This window comes from Acanthochromis polyacanthus, chromosome 5 (genome assembly GCF_021347895.1).
Source record: "Acanthochromis polyacanthus isolate Apoly-LR-REF ecotype Palm Island chromosome 5, KAUST_Apoly_ChrSc, whole genome shotgun sequence".
NCBI lineage: Eukaryota > Metazoa > Chordata > Actinopteri > Pomacentridae > Acanthochromis > Acanthochromis polyacanthus.
This window is the reverse complement of record NC_067117.1, coordinates 42441735-42462840: the sequence shown is the minus strand read 5'-3', so window position 1 is coordinate 42462840 and position 21106 is coordinate 42441735. Positions and strand designations below refer to the sequence as shown.

At 40.0% G+C, this 21106-nt stretch overlaps 1 protein-coding gene and 1 long non-coding RNA gene across 2 annotated transcripts; one reads left to right on the top strand and one right to left on the bottom strand.

Annotated features, from left to right (window-relative positions):
* Positions 1–8079: 8079 nt before the first annotated feature.
* LOC127533971 (uncharacterized) lies at positions 8080–8556 on the top strand. The gene is made up of 3 exons (XR_007941869.1): positions 8080–8186; positions 8273–8383; positions 8474–8556. It is a non-coding gene; the product is annotated as an uncharacterized LOC127533971 (long non-coding RNA).
* Positions 8557–15778: 7222 nt separating this feature from the next.
* Positions 15779–20072, bottom strand: golt1a (golgi transport 1A). The gene is made up of 5 exons (XM_022218817.2): positions 19946–20072; positions 17760–17851; positions 17195–17373; positions 15944–16007; positions 15779–15863 (listed from the first exon to the last, which is right to left on the bottom strand). The coding sequence occupies exons 1-5, from the start codon at positions 19968–19970 to the stop codon at positions 15834–15836; spliced, it is 390 nt and encodes a 129-aa protein (XP_022074509.1). The 5' UTR covers positions 19971–20072; the 3' UTR covers positions 15779–15833.
* Positions 20073–21106: the final 1034 nt, after the last annotated feature.

Below are 21106 nucleotides of genomic sequence, written 5' to 3'. Positions count from 1 at the left end.
TTAGGAATAGAAACTGCTGCACCTGATGTTGACACAGAACTTCTGGGTTGTATTTCTCTGATCCGAAGGTCTCTGAAGAAGCAACAAGAACATCAAAAAGGATTTCAATGCAAAGAAACAACTGATAAAAATATTATTATATAACAAGTGGATTAAAAGTCTACCAGTGAATCTCAGTAAATAATATTGCGAAAAGTTCATTAGTTTAATAATGTGATTGAAAATTATACTTTTATATATTCTATTTTACTTAGATGGGCAGTAAAATATTTCAAGCCTGTGTACATTTTAATGATAATAGGTCATGCAAATCTGACATCCATTATCTCGGATTATTAGAATTTTTTTTTTTTTTTAATTCCACAGACCACACCTATGCCTGCCGTTCCCTATCCATGGGAGAGCTGTTTTTTCTGCCGTTTAGTCATTTCTTTGCCATAACAGCAGCACGTACTCAGTCTGAGTGTGCGTTCAGCGCTCAGACACCACCAGTCTGCAGCTGTTCTGCAGTCACAGCGATTTAGAAGAAATGCTCCCGGTTGAAGCCATCAGTCACCATGCACTGCTGGCATTAGCTTCACTATCCGGAGCTCCAAAAACGGTGTTTAACAGAGCCCTAGAAATTGAATCTGTATAGCCATCCGTACAGAATCGAACAGGAACTACAAACAGAGCTGCTAATGATTAGCTGGCATGTTAGCATTAGCCCCGCGCACACGTCATTACGATATCTACATTCTTGCTCGTCCGCCTGGACGACCGCCGCTCAGAAAGTCATATTCAATGATTTCTTACCAATTTAAAACAACGAATAACTTCTCGGTTCTCAACCTGCAGGAGGCCGCCATCTTGTGTCATTGTGCATCGCTTTCGCGCAGGTTTCAGTTTCCGGTTGGGGTTCGTGTGGATGTTGAGCGATGTTGATTCCGACTCTAACCATTTATTTATATTTATTGCTTCGGTTCCCAACTTTCCTTAGGGGTCTCGCTTCGATCATTGAATGACAGTACAGAGGGGGCTATAATGGATTATTAAGAGTTTCATTTCCGATTTTTCTTATTATTTGATGTTTGGAGGTGCGATTCCCACATCTCCACACAGGTCTCAGTTTGGATCACAAAGGTTATTAGGGCAGACGCTTGGGTTTTGTTATCAAGGAATATTCTCAGGGATGATGTGGTCTTAGGACTTTTTTGGTATGACATTTTAGTGATATTTTTGTGCTAAGAGACTTTGTGCTAACTTGTCTAAGTCATATTTGTTCTTGTTGGGCAGAGAGACTATTTAATGATAATATGAAGATATTAGTATTGGATATGAAGATATATAGACTTGGTATGATGATGATGATATTATAATATCTCAAATTTGCTTATCAGAGATAAGTTTATTTCAATGTTAGATAGATGATACTAGTAATAATGTACATAGTTGTTATGTTAAAAATTATCTCAGGATGATGATCTCAGGATGATGATCTCAGGATGATGATCTCAGTGCTGCTGGAGGACTTGATGCTACATTTAAATTTTCAATGTTATTTCTGTAGAGTTGCCATATTAAAAGTGATCATAACAATGTCAGGATGATGATCTAAGTCTTACTGGAGTGTAGTATTAAAGTTACACAAGATATAATTAAAGATTTTTTAAAAAGTGACTTTTTAATCAATTTTATTTTTTGCTTCAACTTAAAAAAAATAATTACGGACGACCAGAAATTTGTACGGACTACCAAAAATTTGGATTTGGCAGGAGTTGGTCGTCCGTAATTTGCTGTACGGACGACCAAGGATTTTGACGAAGGTCCCACACTGCGTTTAGTCATTTTCTTTGCCATAACAGCAGCACGTACTCAGTCTGAGTGTGCGTTCAGCGCTCAGACACCACCAGTCTGCAGCTGTTCTGCAGTCACAGCGATTTAGAAGAAATGCTCCCGGTTGAAGCCACCAGTCACCATGCACTGCTGGCATTAGCTTCACTATCCGGAGCTCCAAAAACGGTGTTTAACAGAGCCCGAGAAATTGAATCTGTATAGCCATCCGTACAGAATCGAACAGGAACTACAAACAGCGCTGCTAATGATTAGCTGGCATGTTAGCATTAGCCCCGTGCACAGCTAGCTGCTAGCTGGAATTTCTACAGTAGCAGTAAAAAATAAACAACAGTAGCAGTAACAGAATAAAAAAATAATTATAATCCTACTAGAAAACGATCATGAAGACGACGCTTGAGGATAATATATAGTAGAAACCTCATTTGTCTACGAAATATACTTTGTAAGGTTAGCCGTTTTTCACTACATCACATTAAGCAACATTACTGGCTAACACAGTGGGAAAACAAGACAAGCCATGCTTCTGCATTAAAGTCGGGATTGAATATTGAAGCAGGCTCATCTTCATTCGGGTAAAACCTATTTTTGAGCAATGAAAACGGTTACTTACATGTCTGTAGCTTCTCTGTGAAGACCAAGTCAACCAAAGGAAGGCGCCAGTGTTTGAATGATACCCCGACACGTTCCTTCGTCCTGCAGGATGTGGGCGTGTCCGAAAGCTGTAGTTTTGGTAAACGCTCAGAAATTGACTTTTTTAAATCAATTTTGTGATAGGTTCAGTAAAATCAACTTTGGGATAGAAAATTTTAAGCTAGTTGAATATTCACACTAATTACTTATCTGTAACTTTCAGAAACGCAAAACAAAATTTAAATTGATTTACTGGAGCAGATATGCTTTGTGAAATAAAGTAATATGAACTGCATCACTGAAGAACTATTTACAGTGTAAGTCAACATTTGGGTGAAATAACCTTTTTAAGTACTGGCAGAGAATGTAATATTTTAAGTTGAATATACCTTTAAAACCACAATTATTAAGGCAGAAAGTGCTATTTGGGTAAAATAAACTTTAAACCATCACATACTTGGAGAGAAAGAAGCATTTGAGGGGTAACAAACTTTTTCACCTTTAGTCATTAAGACAAAGTACTATTTGGATGAAATGAACTGTAAAACTTAAGTACTTGAGGAGAAAGTTGTATATTGGTGGACTATACCTTTAAAACTATACATACTTGAACACAAAACACCATTTTTTGGGGAAAAAACCCTTTGTTGTTAAGACAGAGAGTGCTATTTGAGTGGAATAAACTTTTAACCTTTACATATTTTGAGAGAAAGTAGTATTTTGGTGGAAATAAGCCTTTTAAACCTTTAGTTGTTCACACAGTTCAGTTCAGTTCAGTTGAGTCAATTTCTAAACAATAAAAACTCCAAATGTCAGAATCACATCACTTCACAGCTTTACTCCCCAAAGAAGAATGTATAACTGCGTCTAGAAATCCTACAAAGCACAACATCATTTGGAAACAGCAGGGCATGTGTCACTTGGCAGAGCAATTTCCAGGCGTCCTCATTCGGAGTTATTAAGGACAGATCAATTGGTGACATTTTCCATCTGCCTCTTAAATCCGACTGTCTGAACATTCTGAGACATGTATAAACATTCTGAGGGTGGAAGTCTGTTTTTATTGTTCAAAGCTGACACCGGTCTATTTGGGATTTGAGAACAAACTGAGATTTTCCTTTCAGGATTCCCTTACGGTTCAAATATTATACTATTGTGATTTAAACATCACCTCAAATGCCTTTCATGTGTGAAAAATGTGCCAGAAGTGGATAAACAGGCTTTTGAGTTTTTTAATTATCTGAAATTACTTGATATTAATAAAAATATACAAATACAGTTATAAATATCCATATTTTGTGCTATAAAAAATTATACAAATGAGACATGGTTGAGCAGAAAATGTTCAAACAAATTTCAGATTTCAGCAGTTTATAATAACATTAATCAGAGCATGTCATTATAGGTTATTAAGTGCAGATAGATGAGAAAAACAGTGCCAGTTTTAGTAATTTAACAAAATCTAGATAACCAAACTTTTGTAAAGTAAGTAACTCCTCTCTTCTGTTGAATGAAGTAAAACCTTTGGAGTTTCTGAGGAAACATCCATGTAGTTTTGCTGCAATACTGTCCAATATGCCTGATAACACAATTCAGAACAGGTTGTAACACTCAGTGCTGTTGTTTATGATAATTGGTTCAATATTTAGGGCTGCACAGTGTCGTAGTGGTTAGCACTTTCACCTTGCAGCAAGAAGATCCCTGGTTCAAATCCCGGCCTGGGCCTGGGATCTTTCTGCATGGAGTTTGCATGTTCTCCCTGTGCATGTGTGGGTTTTCTCCGGGTACTCCGGCTTCCTCCCACAGTCCAAAAATATGCTGAGGTTAATTGGTTACTCTAAATTGTCCGTAGGTGTGAATGTGAGTGTGATTGTGTGTCTGTATATGTAGCCCTGTGACAGACTGGTGACCTGTCCAGGGTGTCCCCTGCCTTCACCTGAGTCAGCTGGAATAGACTCCAGCACCCCCCATGACCCTAGTGAGGATAAAGCGGTGTATAGAGGATGGATGGATGGACATGTTAGAACCAAAATTATGTGACATTTTAATTTTGAGACTAGTGGAAGACAGACAGGACTTCAGCTTCTCTTAAGGATTTGGAGAGAGCTGTAGGAGAAGTAAAGAAGGGGAAGTTCATACGTCAGGTGGCAGATGAAGATCCACAGAATGACTTTTCAGCCCATCAGGGTCATACATGAACAAATGGAGACAGATCTTACATTATATGAGGTGTAAAATTTAAATTTTACTTCGACATAATTGATGGCACAATTTACCCCCAACATGTTTTCTGCAAAGGCTCAACTAACTCCAAGTTTGTTCCCTTTGGAAAACCATATTCCTCATATACAATGACTACACCAGTGTTTCAGCATTTTACATGAACCCAAACCCATCCACTGTGTGCTTTCTTTACAGTAAATATGACAGTTAAAAATTTAAAAAATAACTGCTGCTTTGTTTACATTTAAACAAAGTAGTGCTGAGACTGCTGTCAGAATGTGACTACCTTGATTTCATTGCATCGAAAAAACACCACCATTCATCCAATCTGATTCAAACTCCCCACTGCACTTCCTCAGGACCCCTGTAATACCCCTACCAAGTTTGAGCATGATCTGAAGTACCGTTGTCAAGATATGCAATGCGTTCTATGCAGAATGAACACCCCTAAAAATAGTTCAGAATGAGACATTCTAGAATTCATGCTGCATATAAGTGTCAGTGTGCAGACAGTTGGGGACAGTGTCTTACGGATTTCAGCAGGACAACAGGACTACTTGAAATTAGCAAGACATCGAGATTAAACTCATCAACCTTTCAACAAAGTCCAAAGAAGCCAACATTTTTGAGGTAAGTGACTTCACTGTTCTGTTTGATGAAGCAAACACCAGAGGAAACATTCAGAAGGCAGTTCTAAGATCTATTTTTCTACAACTCTGTCCAATCTGTAAAGAAATCCATGAGTCAGAACAGGATGTAACACTCAGTTTTGTACTTGTCTTGTAATTTTTAACATCTTGTTATTAAAAAGTCAGATCTTAGCAGCGTGGAAGGGAAGTGATGTGTTCAGGTTTGGTCATAACTGGATAACTAAAACCAACTCCTGTAAAGAGCAGGACAAACATTTTTGTTAAGACAAAATTTGGTTTTAAAGCTTCAAACTTGGAATAATTTGATACAACCATGACCAAATGCATAGATATGTTGGGATTTTTCTACTGGGAAATGTTCATTTTTGGAGTATAAAATGATAGTCTGATGTGTTGATGTGAGCAAGATTTAAGGTCACTTTTTTCTGATAAGTAAATTAATTCAGTAAGTGTAATAAGTAAGGTAATAGCTCATTCTGTTTCCTTAACTTGCAACATGGAATCCAAAAATGAAATTGGATTATGCTATCCAGCAATATTTTTGTCTTTGGTGGTACAACTTGTCATATCTGCTCAATCAGTTACTAAAGTTCATCACATTTTCTTTTTCATAAAAAAATATTCTGCATGCTTTGTTTTGGATTATCCTGGCATGCAAGTACAAAAGTGTCAGAAAATATCATTGGATGATTTCTGCATTATTGTTTTTTGGGGTAATGTGTGCTCAAAGATGAGACTTTCAGTGACAATTTCAATTATTTTTTAAATTTCAATTCACCTGCTATCAGAGATTATTTCATCGACTTGTCCTGTAGTTGAAACTAGAACTAACCATAAAAAAAATCATGCTTTATCTGTATTAGTTCTTGAGATACTGTCATTTAAACATTACCTCAAATGCCTGTAATATGTTAAAAATGTGCTGGATGTGGATAAACAGGCTTTAAAAAAATGATCTCAAATATCTTGATTTGTGAATAAAAATGCTGAACACATTTCTAAAAGTTAGCATTTTTAATATATTTGAAATATATTTTATGTGAGAAAAATCTGTCAAATGAGACACAGTTAAGCAGAAAATGTTCTAACAAATGAGAGATTTCAACAATTTATAACAACATTACTCAGAATATGTCACTATAAGTTATTAAGTGCAGATAGATGAGAAAAACAGTGCCAGTTTTGGTCATTTAACATGCCATTTTCAAAATTAAACCATCCTGAGAAATTTTAAATAGTTTTTAAAGGCATTCTAGAATTCATGCCAAACACAAAAACTCTGAGTGGAGACACCATTTCAATGTATTTTATTGAGTTATTTATTCGTTTATTGAGTAGTTTAGTGAAACCAGCTTCACACCAAACTCAGAGACATCCACATTTCAGCAAAATCTAGATAACCAAACTTTTGTGAAGTAAGTAACTCCACTCTTCTGTTTAATGAAGTAAACACTTTGGAGTTTCTGAGGAAACATCCATGTAGTTTTGCTGCAGTACTGTCCAATATGTCTTATAACACAATTCAGAACAGGTTGTAACACTCAGTGCTGTTGTTTTATGATAATTGGTTCAATATTTAGCAAATATGATTGAAAACTGAGATCACAACAGCGTGGTAGATTACCAATGGTTTAACAAGACATCCATAGATTATGGTTCTCTTTTGTGTCTGTTTCACTTTCAGTCTTCTGGGACAAGACAAAAATGTACTTTCAAAGTTCATCCTCATCATCATCCTCATCCTCATCCTCATCCTCATCTTCCTCCGAGGGGAGTTCCTCAAGGCAGCGTTCCGAAGTCCCAACAGGCTACACGGTGGTGAAAGAACTGGGAGATGGAAGCTATGGAACAGTGCTGGAATGTGTGAAAAACAACACTGAAGAGCACGTGGCTATAAAGGTGCCCCAAAGGAACAATCTTGACCATGAGGTAGGACACTGATTTCAGCTGAACAGTGACACAAAAAAGATATTGTTTGAAAAAGAGGTGGTACCACTACAAGATTCTGAGTAGTGGTACTGGTCATGTTATGTACTTTTTAGTTGTTGAGAAGAACTGATTGGACTATGTGGCTCAGCAATCATATTATGTCTCCACAGGCGAAAATCCTGAAAAAGCTCATGAGCCACACCTCAAAGGAGTCCAACATCATTGACTACAAAGGAGACATCTTCGTAGAAAATACGCGGCTCCTGGTGTTTGAAAAACTGGACATCACCCTGTGGGACTATGTGGAGAATTTACCACAGCCAATGCCACTGGAACACGTCCGTACAGTTATCCAGCAGGTGTGACCTTCTATTGTCTCCTTATATTTCTCTCCTTCAGTGGTGCTAGAATCAACATCGGTGTTTCAGGAACCTTTACAACTTCTACTTTTATTGTCATGTGACAGATTTCTTTAACAAACTCCTGATAAATGTTGTTACTTGCAGCTGGCTGGAGCTTTGAAAACAACAAAGAGTGCTGGCATAATCCACACTGATGTGAAGGAGGATAACATCATGATGGTGGATCGCGTGAAGCAGCCCTTCAGGGTCAAGCTGATTGACTTTGGTTTGGCCAAGTACAGGTCCAAAGCCAGGGCAGGAAAGCTATGCCAAGGACTTGCATATAGGTATGAAATACTGATACTTTTTAAACATTGAGAAATCTTTAATTCAGCGCTGTCTCCTTACTGTCTACTGTGTCACATCTTCATTTGATGTTTTTTCCACATTTAGAGCTCCAGAAATCTTCCTGGGCCGGCCGTATTCAGAGGCCATCGACGTTTGGTCGTTAGGCTGCGTGATGGCCAGGATGATGACTCAAGATAGTCTCTTTGGATCAGACTCAGAATACTGGACAGTGAGTAAATTACTGCAGCTGAAACACATTAGAAGCCGTGACAGGATTAGCTTCAGGTCTAACATGGTGTTATGTTTTGTCTGCAGCTCCGACGCATGATCCATCTGCTGGATCTGCCGCCGCAATATCTCATCGATGCTGGCCGGAGATCACGATTATTTTTTGAGAGAATGCCAAATGATTGGTGGCGGCTGAAGGTACAATACTCCTACTGTGATTTTACCTCTGACCTTTACTCACTCAATAAGATAAAGACTTTAGTAAGCATCATTGTTTTCTTCCTTCAGACACCTATGGATTATTTTGGGACCGATCTCGTCCACTCCGACCCCACAGTTTACACGTTCGACTCTCTGGATGAAATGAAAACGGTAGGTAGTTTAGGAAGCAGCAGCTAGTTGCTGAAAAGTCCCGTTCATTTATGGTATTCACATTTCACGGCGGAAGGTGATTTGACCACTGTTGGACTTTCAAAATGTTTTCTGCACCAGGTGTGCTCTGAGACGGACAACCCAGCAGAGGCTGATGAGAGGAGGGAGTGCATCGAGCTGTTGAAGGCGATGCTTCAGTGGGATGATGACGACAGAATCACCCCCAGTGGTATCCTCAAGCATCCCTTTATCACCAAAAGCTACCTCAGCAGCAGCTCCCCCACCAGCAGTTGGTAAGTGTGTTTCTATTTACTTTGTACACAGGTTGTGAGACATTAGCAGCCCAGCCGGTGACAAAAGACTGATATGGACTTTTGTTGATTTCCATGTTTACATTCTCTGCTTGTCGGATGTAAACCCAACAGTGTATGTTTCCTTTTTTTTTAGCGATGAATCTAGACCCTCCACCAGCCTGTCCATCATGGTTAAGCCTGCAGACCCTGAAAACAGAATTAACCTGACAGGCTTGCTTGATGAGGACAGTGACCTGAAGAGCAGTGAGTATGAGGACAGTGACGATGCTGACACTGCTGAAGACACTGAGGACGGCATGGAGCGTAATGAGGATGAAGACACTGAAGTCACTGAGAAGGAGCAGAGAAAGACAAAGAAGAAGAAGAAGAACTGCTTCCAACGTGTCTTCTCTTGGATAAAGAAGACGTTCTGCTGCTGCTCTGTGTCCGATGTGATGGACTGAGCAGCACTGTCAAGTGTCTTTCACTGTCACAGTTTTTCACTGTGAAGCGTCTTTAACACATGGCTTCCCACACTTGAAGAGGAAGGCCTGGTCTTTGCAACAGGATTCCACTCTTTTCACTTTTCCTGTTCTCTCTCTCCTTCACCCTCACCCCAATCGGTCGAGGCAGATGGCCGCCCTGTCTGAGCCTGGTTCTGCCGGAGGGTTCTTCCTGAAAAAGGGAGTTTTACCTCCCCACTGTCGCCAAGTGCTTGCTCAGACAGGGAATCCAAAGGAAACTTTGGATTTGTTGGATTTCTCTCTATAACTTTGTCTTTACTTTTCTTATTGAACTGGTAAATAAAATGTATTGAAAATGAATTGAAAGGTTCACCCAAAAAGTGTCTGGATTTTAGTCACATGGTTGTTGCTCACAACTGGCCTGAGTCAGTCATGGCTTCTCAGTTGAATTCTTTGGTTTTATACAACTTTCAATAAGTGCAAAACACATCATTTTTTAACATTTTGAATAAAGTGACTACAATGAAATATGACAATTTTAAGCTCATTTATATAAATCAGTTATATTGGTTTATTCCACCCAACTACTTCCTATCGATTTTTGTAAAATTTTAAGTTTTTTTCCCCTAAAATGCTTTTTAAAGTCTATATAATTTAAAGGTTTATTCCAAGTACTGAAGTGCTGACGATTTATAGGTTATTGAACCTAAAAAAGTACTTTGTGTCTTAACAACTAAAGGTTTAAAAAGTTTATTCTGCGCAAAATACTACATTCTTTCCAAGTATGTAAAGTTTTAAAGTTTTTTCTACCGACTACTAGGACTACTTTCTGTCCAGCAGTTTAGCTTAGATTGGACTTGCATGTGGGCAGTTTGTGTAATTAGCTTAATTAGTTCATTATAAGGTAAAACAATGATAAAGTCACACTATGGCCTTTGTAGTAAGTAGATTCAAACAGATATATGAAAGGTTGGAGAGGCAAGATAAGTCACACTAGTGAGAATGCTCTGGACTTACTTAATAGATTCACCCTATGGAGACAATGACAACTGCAAAATTCATTGATATCTTGTTCTTGTAATAGTCTAAAAGATAAAATAGGGATGAATGGACCCAGATCAAGGGATGACGTTGTTCCGTTAACTTTTAGCTTCTTGTGCTTTAATTCCCCAAAAAGAGAAGGTACACCTGCAAAAAGTATCAAACAGAAAGACAACAAACGGCGACTCTCTGTTTGATGTCCCACTTAAAACGTCTGACTGTGAAAGCAAACAAAGTGACAGCTGCTGCAGGTTCAGGAGGGTCAGGAAGAGCAGGATTCAAAATTTATGAAAGGACTGCAGAGAGAAGGGGAGGCAGCTCGTGAATGAGCAAAAACACTGAAAAATACTAAGCTAAGATGTGGATGTAGCACGTAACTCCCACTGAAACTGAAAATAGTTGGTTTTATGTTTCTGTCTGCGCATAGATTGAACAAATTAGACATAAATAAGGATGCAAGATATTGGATTAGCAACATTTCAAAACATTGTTGATGTCCTCATCAAAAAGCCATTTCTACAGTGGAAAGTTACTATAAATTCAAGTAATTTAGAAGTTCCATGCAATTAAAATGAAGATACAGCAAATCACTGGAAATCAAGAGGAAGGAGAGACAGATGGAATTCCCACAAAAGTCACATTAATTCATGAATCTGTGAAATAAATGTGATTTGCTCACTCATGTTGGATACCATGGCTGTTTCTGCAACATATAAGACCAAATATACTCTTTATTTTTAACAGACATTTGCTGATTACATGTGAAAATGTATCCAATCCAAGCAGAAGGTGAGAAAACCTTTGCAATGGGTCACTTCTGTTGACAAGAACTTGTCCAGCTGATGATGCTCATTAATCTTCATTGACATAGTCCAAGTAAGTCACCAGTCTTCTTTGAGCATCAATCTGAAATCAAACCTTCATAAGGCTTGAGTTATTATTGAGTTTAGTCCTGGAGTAGCTCTAACCTCGCTTCAGAAAATCTGATTGTTTAGTCAAGGAGGTCAGGGGCGGTGTCACGGGCTCGGCTGGGCGGACCAACACAGAGAGCACCACTACCAGAACCGGAGTAATTGCAAGGATTTATTGTGGGAGGATGAATGTGGAATGAATGCAGGGACCAGAGCGCAGGGACGGGGAATGCGGAGAGCAGAGGAATGTGGCCGGGTGGGTCTGGAGCCGGGGATCGGCGGTGGTCTGTGGTCCGGGCGGGGGCCGGAGCGTCTTGGATGACGGGGAGGATCCCTGGCGGCCAGACTTAGGAGTTCGGCGAAGGAGGCAGGAGGCAGTTCTCTGACGATCCGGGGGGAATTGAGGAGGAGTGTCAGGCGGAGACGGTGTTTTTGCCGGTGAAGTTCTGGTGGGGGGGGCTCCGGGAGGCTGGGAGCTGATGGTGTCTGGCCGGTAATGTTCCGGGAGGAGAGCCGGAGGGCAGGGAGCTGACGGCGTCTGCTGCAGCTTCAGCAGCCGGGGAGGAAAAAGGGGGTTCAGGAGGGGGTCCAGGCAGAACGGGGAATCCGAATGGGAGGGGGACTGGTGCCGAATGGGTTGGGGAGAGTCGGGTAAGGGTTCCAGGCAGGGAGGCTCCGGGGCAGCGGGTTCTGGAAGAGGGCAGGAGAGAAAACGTTAGTAACGACGTTAAATGCACAACAGATTTTCAGGAGGCGAGAAGGTGAACTGACTGAGCAGTATATTTCAACAATCTGGCAGGGTGTGGAGTGCAGAACCGGTATTTATTGCAAGGTGAGTGATCAGGGTAATTTCTTCCAGCTGCCCGGGGCTCGAGGAGGAGATTGATTACCCGAGTAGAGACAGCTGTGAAGCCGAGCTCTACTCGGTTGCCGTCCTACAAGGGAAAACAGGGGAATAGGGATTGATGGGAGACCAAAGAGCAGACAGGGAGAGAAAACAGGATAGAGGATAAGGGAGGGGGTTAGTTTGGGATGCCAGGTGGGGAGGGATGAGGAGAGGGCCCTGACAGGCGGACAAGGTACGTTTTATCAGTTTGTTTCCTGGCTATAAAAGACACAAGCAGAAACAAAAAATCAAGCCGTTTTTTCATTTCCTGGCTATAAAAGACACGAGCAGAAACAAAAAATCAGGAAACGGTTCGTTTTTTTGTTTTTTTGTTTTTTCGTTTTTTCGTTTTCACCCCCAAAATGAAAATACGACTCCATATTTCGTTTCATTGGTAGGCGAGGCTTCGGAGCCCGCCGGTGTGGTGCCCATCACAATAAAGCTCACGAAATAATAACTCTAATTTAGCATTTCCCAATGTGCTTTGCTCGCGCAACGCCGCTCGGGGTGCTGCGCAGCGAGAAATATGGCCGCCGTCTTGGTCCGGTCAGCCGCTCCACTCAGCGCTGTTTGACAGCGCATTTAATCCATCTTAACTCTGAATATTAAACTGATTTTCACGCGTTTATTTTTATTTTTTTGCTACAAACGTCATACATGTAGCTATGATCAGTGGTGTAGTCGACGTGATACGCAGGTATACACCCCACCACGAGAAAATTTTCCAAATTTCTGTATACCCACTTAAAAATGCGCAAAGATACGTATACCCACGGGTGTAAACACGCAGGTATACGCCTTATACCCACTAGAAAAGGTCCCGAATTTCCATATAACCACTTAAAAATGCGCAAACACATGTATCAGTATGTTTTTTTGACATAACGTTCACTTTTCTCTGTGTCAGGAAGCGGTGAAGCTGGATGGGACGGGGGAAGGTGTCTGGCTGAGAACAGGGCTCACTGAAGGTCGACCGCGGTCTGGATCTGGACCCAGACGCCGTCTATACGGGTGTAAATTTGGCAGGTCGCTTCTATTTTACCGGTGCAGCTTTCCAGTGTTATCATTGGTCTATCAGCTCAGAAACGCACAGACCAATTATGTACGAGTTCAGGCATCCCACGTGACGCTGCTCAGCCAATGACGTCGCTGAATCGCATCGCAGCTCTGCCTTCAAAAAGCAGCTGAGAGATGAAGGACAAAGAGGACAGTAGTGATGGGAGTTCAGCTCTTTTCAGAGAGCTTTTGGCACTGCTTCCAAAGAAAAGCCGGCTCTTTCGGCTCCCAAACGGCTCCTAATTTATTTTTCTTTGTAGCCTCATATTTTATCCTAACCTGGCAAATATGAATCATTTGTGTTTTGACAAACTCTTTTTCATTCAGTGTTTTTATGAGAAGCCTTATAATTGACTCATTTTGTACATTTGCTCTGTTACAAAAACAGGTATTCTTGCTTTTGTTTATTATTTCAACCAAACTTTTTTGCACAAAAATAAATGAACAAAACTCTGCACATGAACCCACAGAACCAGAACAGAACCAGAACCAGACTCAGTATTCAAACAGTATAAATGTCCTCAGAGCAGGCTGACATTTAGAAAAATCAGATGGCTGAGCTTGGATGGGCTGATACATTTCTTCTTTCAGTGAATATCTGCTGTGTTTTTGAGAAGATTCTCTCAGATGGAAGAAGTTGTCTCTCCTCCATCACCTTCACCAGGTGGGGCAGACTGAGGCCTTGTCCTGCTCCAGCTCAGTGGGTTGTCTGCTGGTTGGACGAGGGCTTCCTCTAGATATGATCCTCCATTACCACATCAGCTGTAGGATTTCTCCTGAATCATCTCCTGTAACTCTTCCATCAAAGAGGCTCCACACAGCAGAAGTTTGAGGTTCCTCCTCCACTTGGTCCTCTAATGGTGGAGGTGTCAGACTGCTGCTCTTATTCTCTGAAGTGTCTCATCAACAGCTCTGTTGTCACTGAAGGCAAGCTTCTTTAATCTAGGATCCAGTAACATGTTTTCTGCGAGGACAGTGTTAAACTCCATATTCCATTAAATACGTTAGGAGTCGGCTCTTCAGATTCACTACAAAGCATCGGCTCTGAGAGTCGTATCTTTTGTGCCTTATACATCTCTAGAGGACAGACTGTGGTCACATGCTGACCATGTTTGGCTCAACATACAGCTGTAAGGCAGCTTTCTCAACTATGAACATAATCAAAATATGTTTTGAGAACGGCTCAAACAAGCAGCAGCTCAGTTCTCCCATTAAGCTGCAGAGATATTAGGGGAGTGATATGAGACAGACAAAAATGTAAAAGTGTTCAAATGTTTACATTTATGAGATTTAATTATTGTAAAAGATGTATAGAAGTTGATTCAGGTTGTTCAGTCATGCTTTTTTAAGTTCCGCACTTTATTCTAAGATATACTGTTATATATAAGTTATTTATTAATAAATGTCAAAATGTTTTTGAACCGTACTGAATTTATTTGACGGTCAGTTTTTGATTACAGGCAGACTCTAATAAAACTACCAGGTTACATCAGCATACATCACAGTAACTCAAGTTAGACATTATGATGTTCTGGACCTTTGCTGACTGGACCTCTCTGAATTTTAGCTGAATACCCCTGGCTTAGAAGAAGAGGGACATGAGTCTAGAACTTCTAATGACCCAACATCAGTCAGTGGAGAAAAAATAAGAAAAAGAAAGCAAAGCTAAATGAAACCATTTCAGTGTTTTAATAAGCCTGTTGCTTGTCCTGTGAATACTGCCGCTTTAGGGAACACTACAGCTGGAGATAAGGTTAAAGTTTAGGAAAGGGAGCCTGATGAAGAGGAAACATCAGCTCTACCTGATGAAGAGGAAACATCAGCTCTACCTGATGAAGAGGAAACATCAGCTCTACCTGATGAAGAGGAAACATCAGCTCTACCTGATGAAGAGGAAACATCAGCTCTACCTGATGAAGAGGAAACATCAGCTCTACCTGATGAAGAGGAAACATCAGGTCTACCTGATGAAGAGGAAACATCAGCTCTACCTGATGGCAGGAGGAGGAGCTGCTGACGCTATAATGTCTATAAGTATCTAATTGGTAGTTTGAAATAAAGGAGCTGCTGTGTGTGTGTGTGTACGCGTGGACGTGTGAGTGCACGCGCACATATATGAGAACCTGACCTGGCTTTGGTTTATGAGGTTGGAGTATACCCAGTAGAAAAAACTAGACTACACCACTGGTTATGACTGTCATTACTGTGTACACGACTTGCTTTGATTCAGAGTTAGGGGAAGTGCAGTGGGGGCAGGCAATACAATGAAAGTCAGTCTGTCTATGAATGCCAGCGCAAGAGCTTTATTGTGATGGGCAGGAGCTTTACTGTGCACTGGCAGGCTCCGAAGCCCCGCCCACCAATGAAACGGAATATGGAGTCGTATTTTCATTTTGGGGGTGAAAACGAAAAAACGAAAAAACCAACCGTTTCCTCTTTTTTTGTTTTTTGTTCAAAACGAAAAAACGAACCGTTTTCTGTTTTTTTTGTTTTTTGCTCAAAATGAAAAAACGGCTTGATTTTTTTGTTTCTGCTTGTGTCTTTTATAGCCAGGAGACAAACGGATAAAACGTACCTTGTCGCTCATCAGCAGTATGTGATCTCTGCAGTCGGCTCCTTCACTGCTCACACCATGGACGAGCTGCTGGAGAAAAACTGACAGAAAAAGTAACATTCTCATTTGTTTTTGTGGAGCTTATTTAGTGTTAATCTACTGAGTAAAAAACAAAACATACTGAATTGAGGAAAGGGATATTCACGGCTGACAGCACAAATCCCAAAGCCACGGGAAAGAAAGACCTGCAGATGAAGACAAAGCATGAATCCATTTAATTACATGAGCAGATACAACACGAAATACAGAAAAACTACTGAACCATTTCAACAAGCTAGCAACCATTACACAATTAAATGCAAGTGTACTGTTTTAATTTTATTATAGCCTATAAAAAATCTCAGCAACAAGAATTATTATTATTGTAGTGTCTGACCTGAGAGAATGCATGTAAGTGAAAAGGAAGGGATCTGATATGATGGGGTGTAATAGATGTGTGTCTGTTAGTAGTCCCTGTTGAAATATGTGGGAAAACACTCACTGTGGCAGATTAAAACAACCCAAATGTTGGCAGATAATGTGGACAAACTTCACTGAATTGTTTATTCCATAGTTTATAAGGATCTAGAGTGATCACATGACATTGAACTTTTGTTTTCTCCTTCTCTTCCTGTATTTAATTAGGATGTATGAGAGTTGGGGAAGAGACGGAGAAAATGGCAGTGTCAGTTTGTAGGGTAGCTAAGAGAAAGTAAAGGGAAGACATTAGGAGAAAGAAAAAGAAAGTGAGAACAAGCTGACAGTAAACAGGAAGTGAAAAGAAGAAAAGGGAAAGTTGTGTTGTAGAAGAACAATTCTGCTGTCAAAGGTATTGCTATAGATGTGTAGAAAAAGGAACAAGCACTGGACTGACATGGATAAGCCTTAACCAGTGGAAGGGATTCTCAACCCTGATGTGACTAAAACAATGCCGGTGCTGGTGTCTATGCATAAGGCAGGAAAAAAGAAAGGACAGAAGGGACAGAGACGAAAGGAGAAGAGACAGATGGAGCTTGGCATTGTGCAGCTGTTTGAAGATGAGGGACAGAAACTGTTAAAAGCTGCAAAAAAAATGTCCAGCTCCCAGTGACCAGACAGGAGGGTAATTACTACATTAAAGATGAGGAAGAGTGAGAAATAGAGAGGGGACAGGCTATGTATCTGAATGCCAAAAGTAAAAAGAAGAAGGCACATCATGTCCTATTTCCACAAGGATGGAAACAGGACATGACAGTCAGAGTAGGTCAGATGAGGCTGTTGGTGGATGTGATCCAGTACTTAGATGGATGCTGGATGTTTCTTCTTCACCTGCACATCATAGATGTCTGAGAAACTACATTACCATTAATATTATTGAAGACAATGCTCATTTTACTGTGTCAGAAACACTAACCTGAAAAGCAGGACAAAGCCATAAGTCTCCACCAGCATCCCAATGACGGGCCATCGGCACACGACCAGCGCCACGCCACCCAGGAAGAAAAAAGAAGCTCGAAACTTTTGTCTTTGAAAGAAGAAATGGGCTGTTCTCCTGATGCCGATTATGAACGTCAGACCAGTGAGGAACATGATCTACAGAACATGACAGGAGTTATTAAACACATCGTAACACTTTGGTTCTGCTGTATGCCCTCTGTCTCCAGATTTATCTTTTAACTGAACCTAGTTTTGTTAATCCAGTCATAAAATGCATTCACTGTACTGAACTGGAAAAACTTCTGGCACATCTCACTGGACTACAGTTAAGTTATAGTTTGACATCTGTAATTAGGAGCTACTCCACCAGTTAAAGCAGGACTGATCAGTGCTTTATACAGACAATGAGTTCAATGACTTGAAGTATTAAAGAACTCATTCATATTTACCTCTAAACCGTTCCTACAGTTTGTAAACCTGTGATGCTGTCTGTGACTGCTAATATGGGCCAGTGAGAGGCTGACCAAAGAAAGACTACTCACATTCCCAATGGCCAACAAGACGGAGTCAAAGTACAGCAGCACGCCAAAGAGCAGAAAAAATAAACCGAATCCCATCACACCAACAGCAACCTCTGGAAGACAAACATACACAGGAGCAGTAAGAAAATTACACCAAGAGTGTGGTCACAAAAAGTTTAAATCAAATGTTTACATGTGCCTTACAATAGCATGTAAAGAGCACAGGGATTTTATTTGTGAATAGATATGCTAACAGACAGGATAATCACACTCCATAAGGGTCATTTAATCCTCTCCAACATTCAGAGAGCTGCAAAGCTTTCAAAACACTTGGTGCTGGGTGGCAAAGCTGAGGAGCAGATTCTGGGGGAAGTTAGGACTGTTGAGTTGAGATGCACACTCCCAAACCATGGAGTCTAACAGGTTTTCTTCCCTTAAGCTCCTGTCCAATAAAAGACGCCACATACATGAAGTGTTAGTGAAAGTAGAGATGTGGTTTAAAGAACAAATGCTGCTGCACCGTCTCACAATTTATTCAGCTTAAAATGAAGTCCTGCTAAAAGCTCTGGATGAATTTTGATGTTTTCAGAACTGAGGATTTTTTTACTGTGCTCTTTTTTTCAATTTTCAGTTCTCTTATAACATCATATTTATTGTAAACACCAACTTTCACATTAGTTTGAATATCAACAACTTTTGATCTGCTACATGCCGTGAACACTACAGTTAAAATAGAAGTTAATTTAAAATCCGCTCTTAATTTAATGATTGTACGTCCGGGTCTGTATAGGATGGAGTCTGGATCTGGACTCCACCAGTTAGTGACCCAGGGTCTAGTATATAGTGGTTAAACGCAGCTTCGAGGCATTTTAGTGATCCAATTACTCGAATAACTCGAGGAATCGCTTCAGCTGTAGGCGGAATGATGATGATCAAAACTAATCGCAGCTCATTCAGATGAAAAACAACTGTTCCAACTGCCAATACATGCTGCAAACTTTAAATTACATGTGTCAGACAATATATTCCATATAAGTCAGTTTTATAACCAGAGAGAGATAGGCAATATGTAGACAGCAGCGAAGTCATGGATCTAGAGTCACACATGTCCTTAGCAGCCATAGCTACACACAGGGGCAGTCTGACTTATGCTGGGCTCTTATTTTATAATTCTGTCAGATAAAACTTTCAAATCTACAGGTCTGTTTTGAGTCCAAGCCTCTCCTTTCCACAAGTTTGAACTGAGATATTAACTTAAATGGACACACACACCAGCAGCTAGTCTGAGTTGTGTGAAGTGATTTAAAGAAGAGATTTTCCACATTTCAGCTCCAAGATTCCAAAACATCCAAAAACATCACAGAGGCGCTAAAGATACAGCCGATGTGCCAAAGTGACAACTCATCCTTTTTCACTTTATAATTTAAAAACCAATGATACAACAAAATGAAATGTGGATGATAATAAAACCTGACTGGATGAAAAGGCCATGCCACCAAGAAACGTTGATTAACACCTCTTTCTTCATCACCTGAACTGATCATTTAGGTTGTTTCTGTACAGTTTTGACCTGTATGTTTTTGTCATATTTCTAGAAGAGCTATGTTCAATCAAAAAGTTTTGTTTTTCTTGTGAGAAAGACTCATAGGTTTCAATGACTCCATCACAGAAAACTGAGTGTTGTAGTCACTGGAAACTCAAGACTGCTATAATACACATGACCTTTTTCTACACGTATGTAAACTTTTGTTTATGACTATCTTATTGGAGTAGCCACTCTAATATAGCAGCATTATAGTATTCCTATAATTCAGTTATGGGTTGTGTTTTTTCAGTGCCCAAATCAGAAAAGTTACTGGAGGTTCAAATGCTAACAGCACCACAAAACCATGAACCAAACTAAATAAGTTATACTGATGAAGGACCCTACTCTCTGACCCCAGCTTCCTATAAAGATGGGATATGCAAAAAGAGAATTACCCCTTGTAGGATCAGTAAAGTGTATATAATACATAAGAACAAATAATTAACTTGGTTGAAGTGCCAGCCTCAGGCATAAACTTCTACATACCTCATACAGAACTTATACTTAAATCCTGCTCTGCTTTACCGAGAGATACAGCATTTTTAAAAGCATACCTTTGCATTTACTCTATGAGTCATGATTACAGCTTTACCTCAACACTCTACAATAGAAGGTGACTTACTCTGGAAGTCTGTGATGGCCTCCATAGTAAACCCTGACGTCTTCTCTCCTCGCTTGCTTGCTGACTTTGTTTCTTTGTGACTGTCTAGATCAAATGAGTCAACTCCATATCTCAGCTGTGACCTTTGCACGATGATGTTATCAGAGCGTGAGGTGAACATTAACCACTGAGGATCTTTAGGTAAAGGGCGACTACCTGAGTGATGTCATCAACCATTTAGGGATATTTCATGTCTTAATGCCATCTTAATACTGCTATTAAAAGTCATGACTGATGGATCCTCAGAGGTGAAATATACTGTAACTAACTATAGTTCTTACAGTTCTGCACAAGTTGGAGGTTCTTGTGTTTATAGTACTTCACTTCAATTCTTTCAGTCTGAAACACTTTCTACAGTTTTTGGATGACACTTCCAGAGAGAACTGATGTTCTGTTTTATGGTCTGTGGAACTACTGGACACAATCTGTAGGGCTTTTGTAGTCTCAAGGGAAAAAAACAAACAAAACACATGTAACAACCAATACCTCAGCATATTAAATGTAAAAAATACATTACACACAATATTAATATGCCATATCTCAGCTTTAATTTCTGTCGGTAAAAGGAAATATGTAAATAAGGAAACTGAAAATGACCCAGTACAAGAAAGAAGCCCTTTATGGCTCTGAATCAAGCACAGAATATTCTCCTGGAGGTACAGTGCCTGTTAAAAGAATTCATCCACCCTTAAAAATGCCCCCTTTTTATTGCTTTTCTATACAGAATCATAGTCATTTCAGTTTGGCTTTTTAAAAATGCATACATACACACATATATACATACACACATACACATACACACATACCTATATACACACATATATACACACATACATACACACATACATACATACATACATACATACATACATACATACATACATACATACATACATACATACATACAGCAAGGAGAGTGAGACACAGGGATGAGAGAGACAAGAGGGAGAGAGATGACAGACAGAGGGAGCCAAAGGGAGACAGATCAAAACAGAACAGAGAGATACAGAAAGAGCAGGAGGAAGAAGGAGAGACCAGAATGGAGAATGAAGGACAGAAACAGGAGCTGGAGCAGAGATCATGACAGTTGGATTGAATTAGATTTTGTAAGTGTCCTTTTAA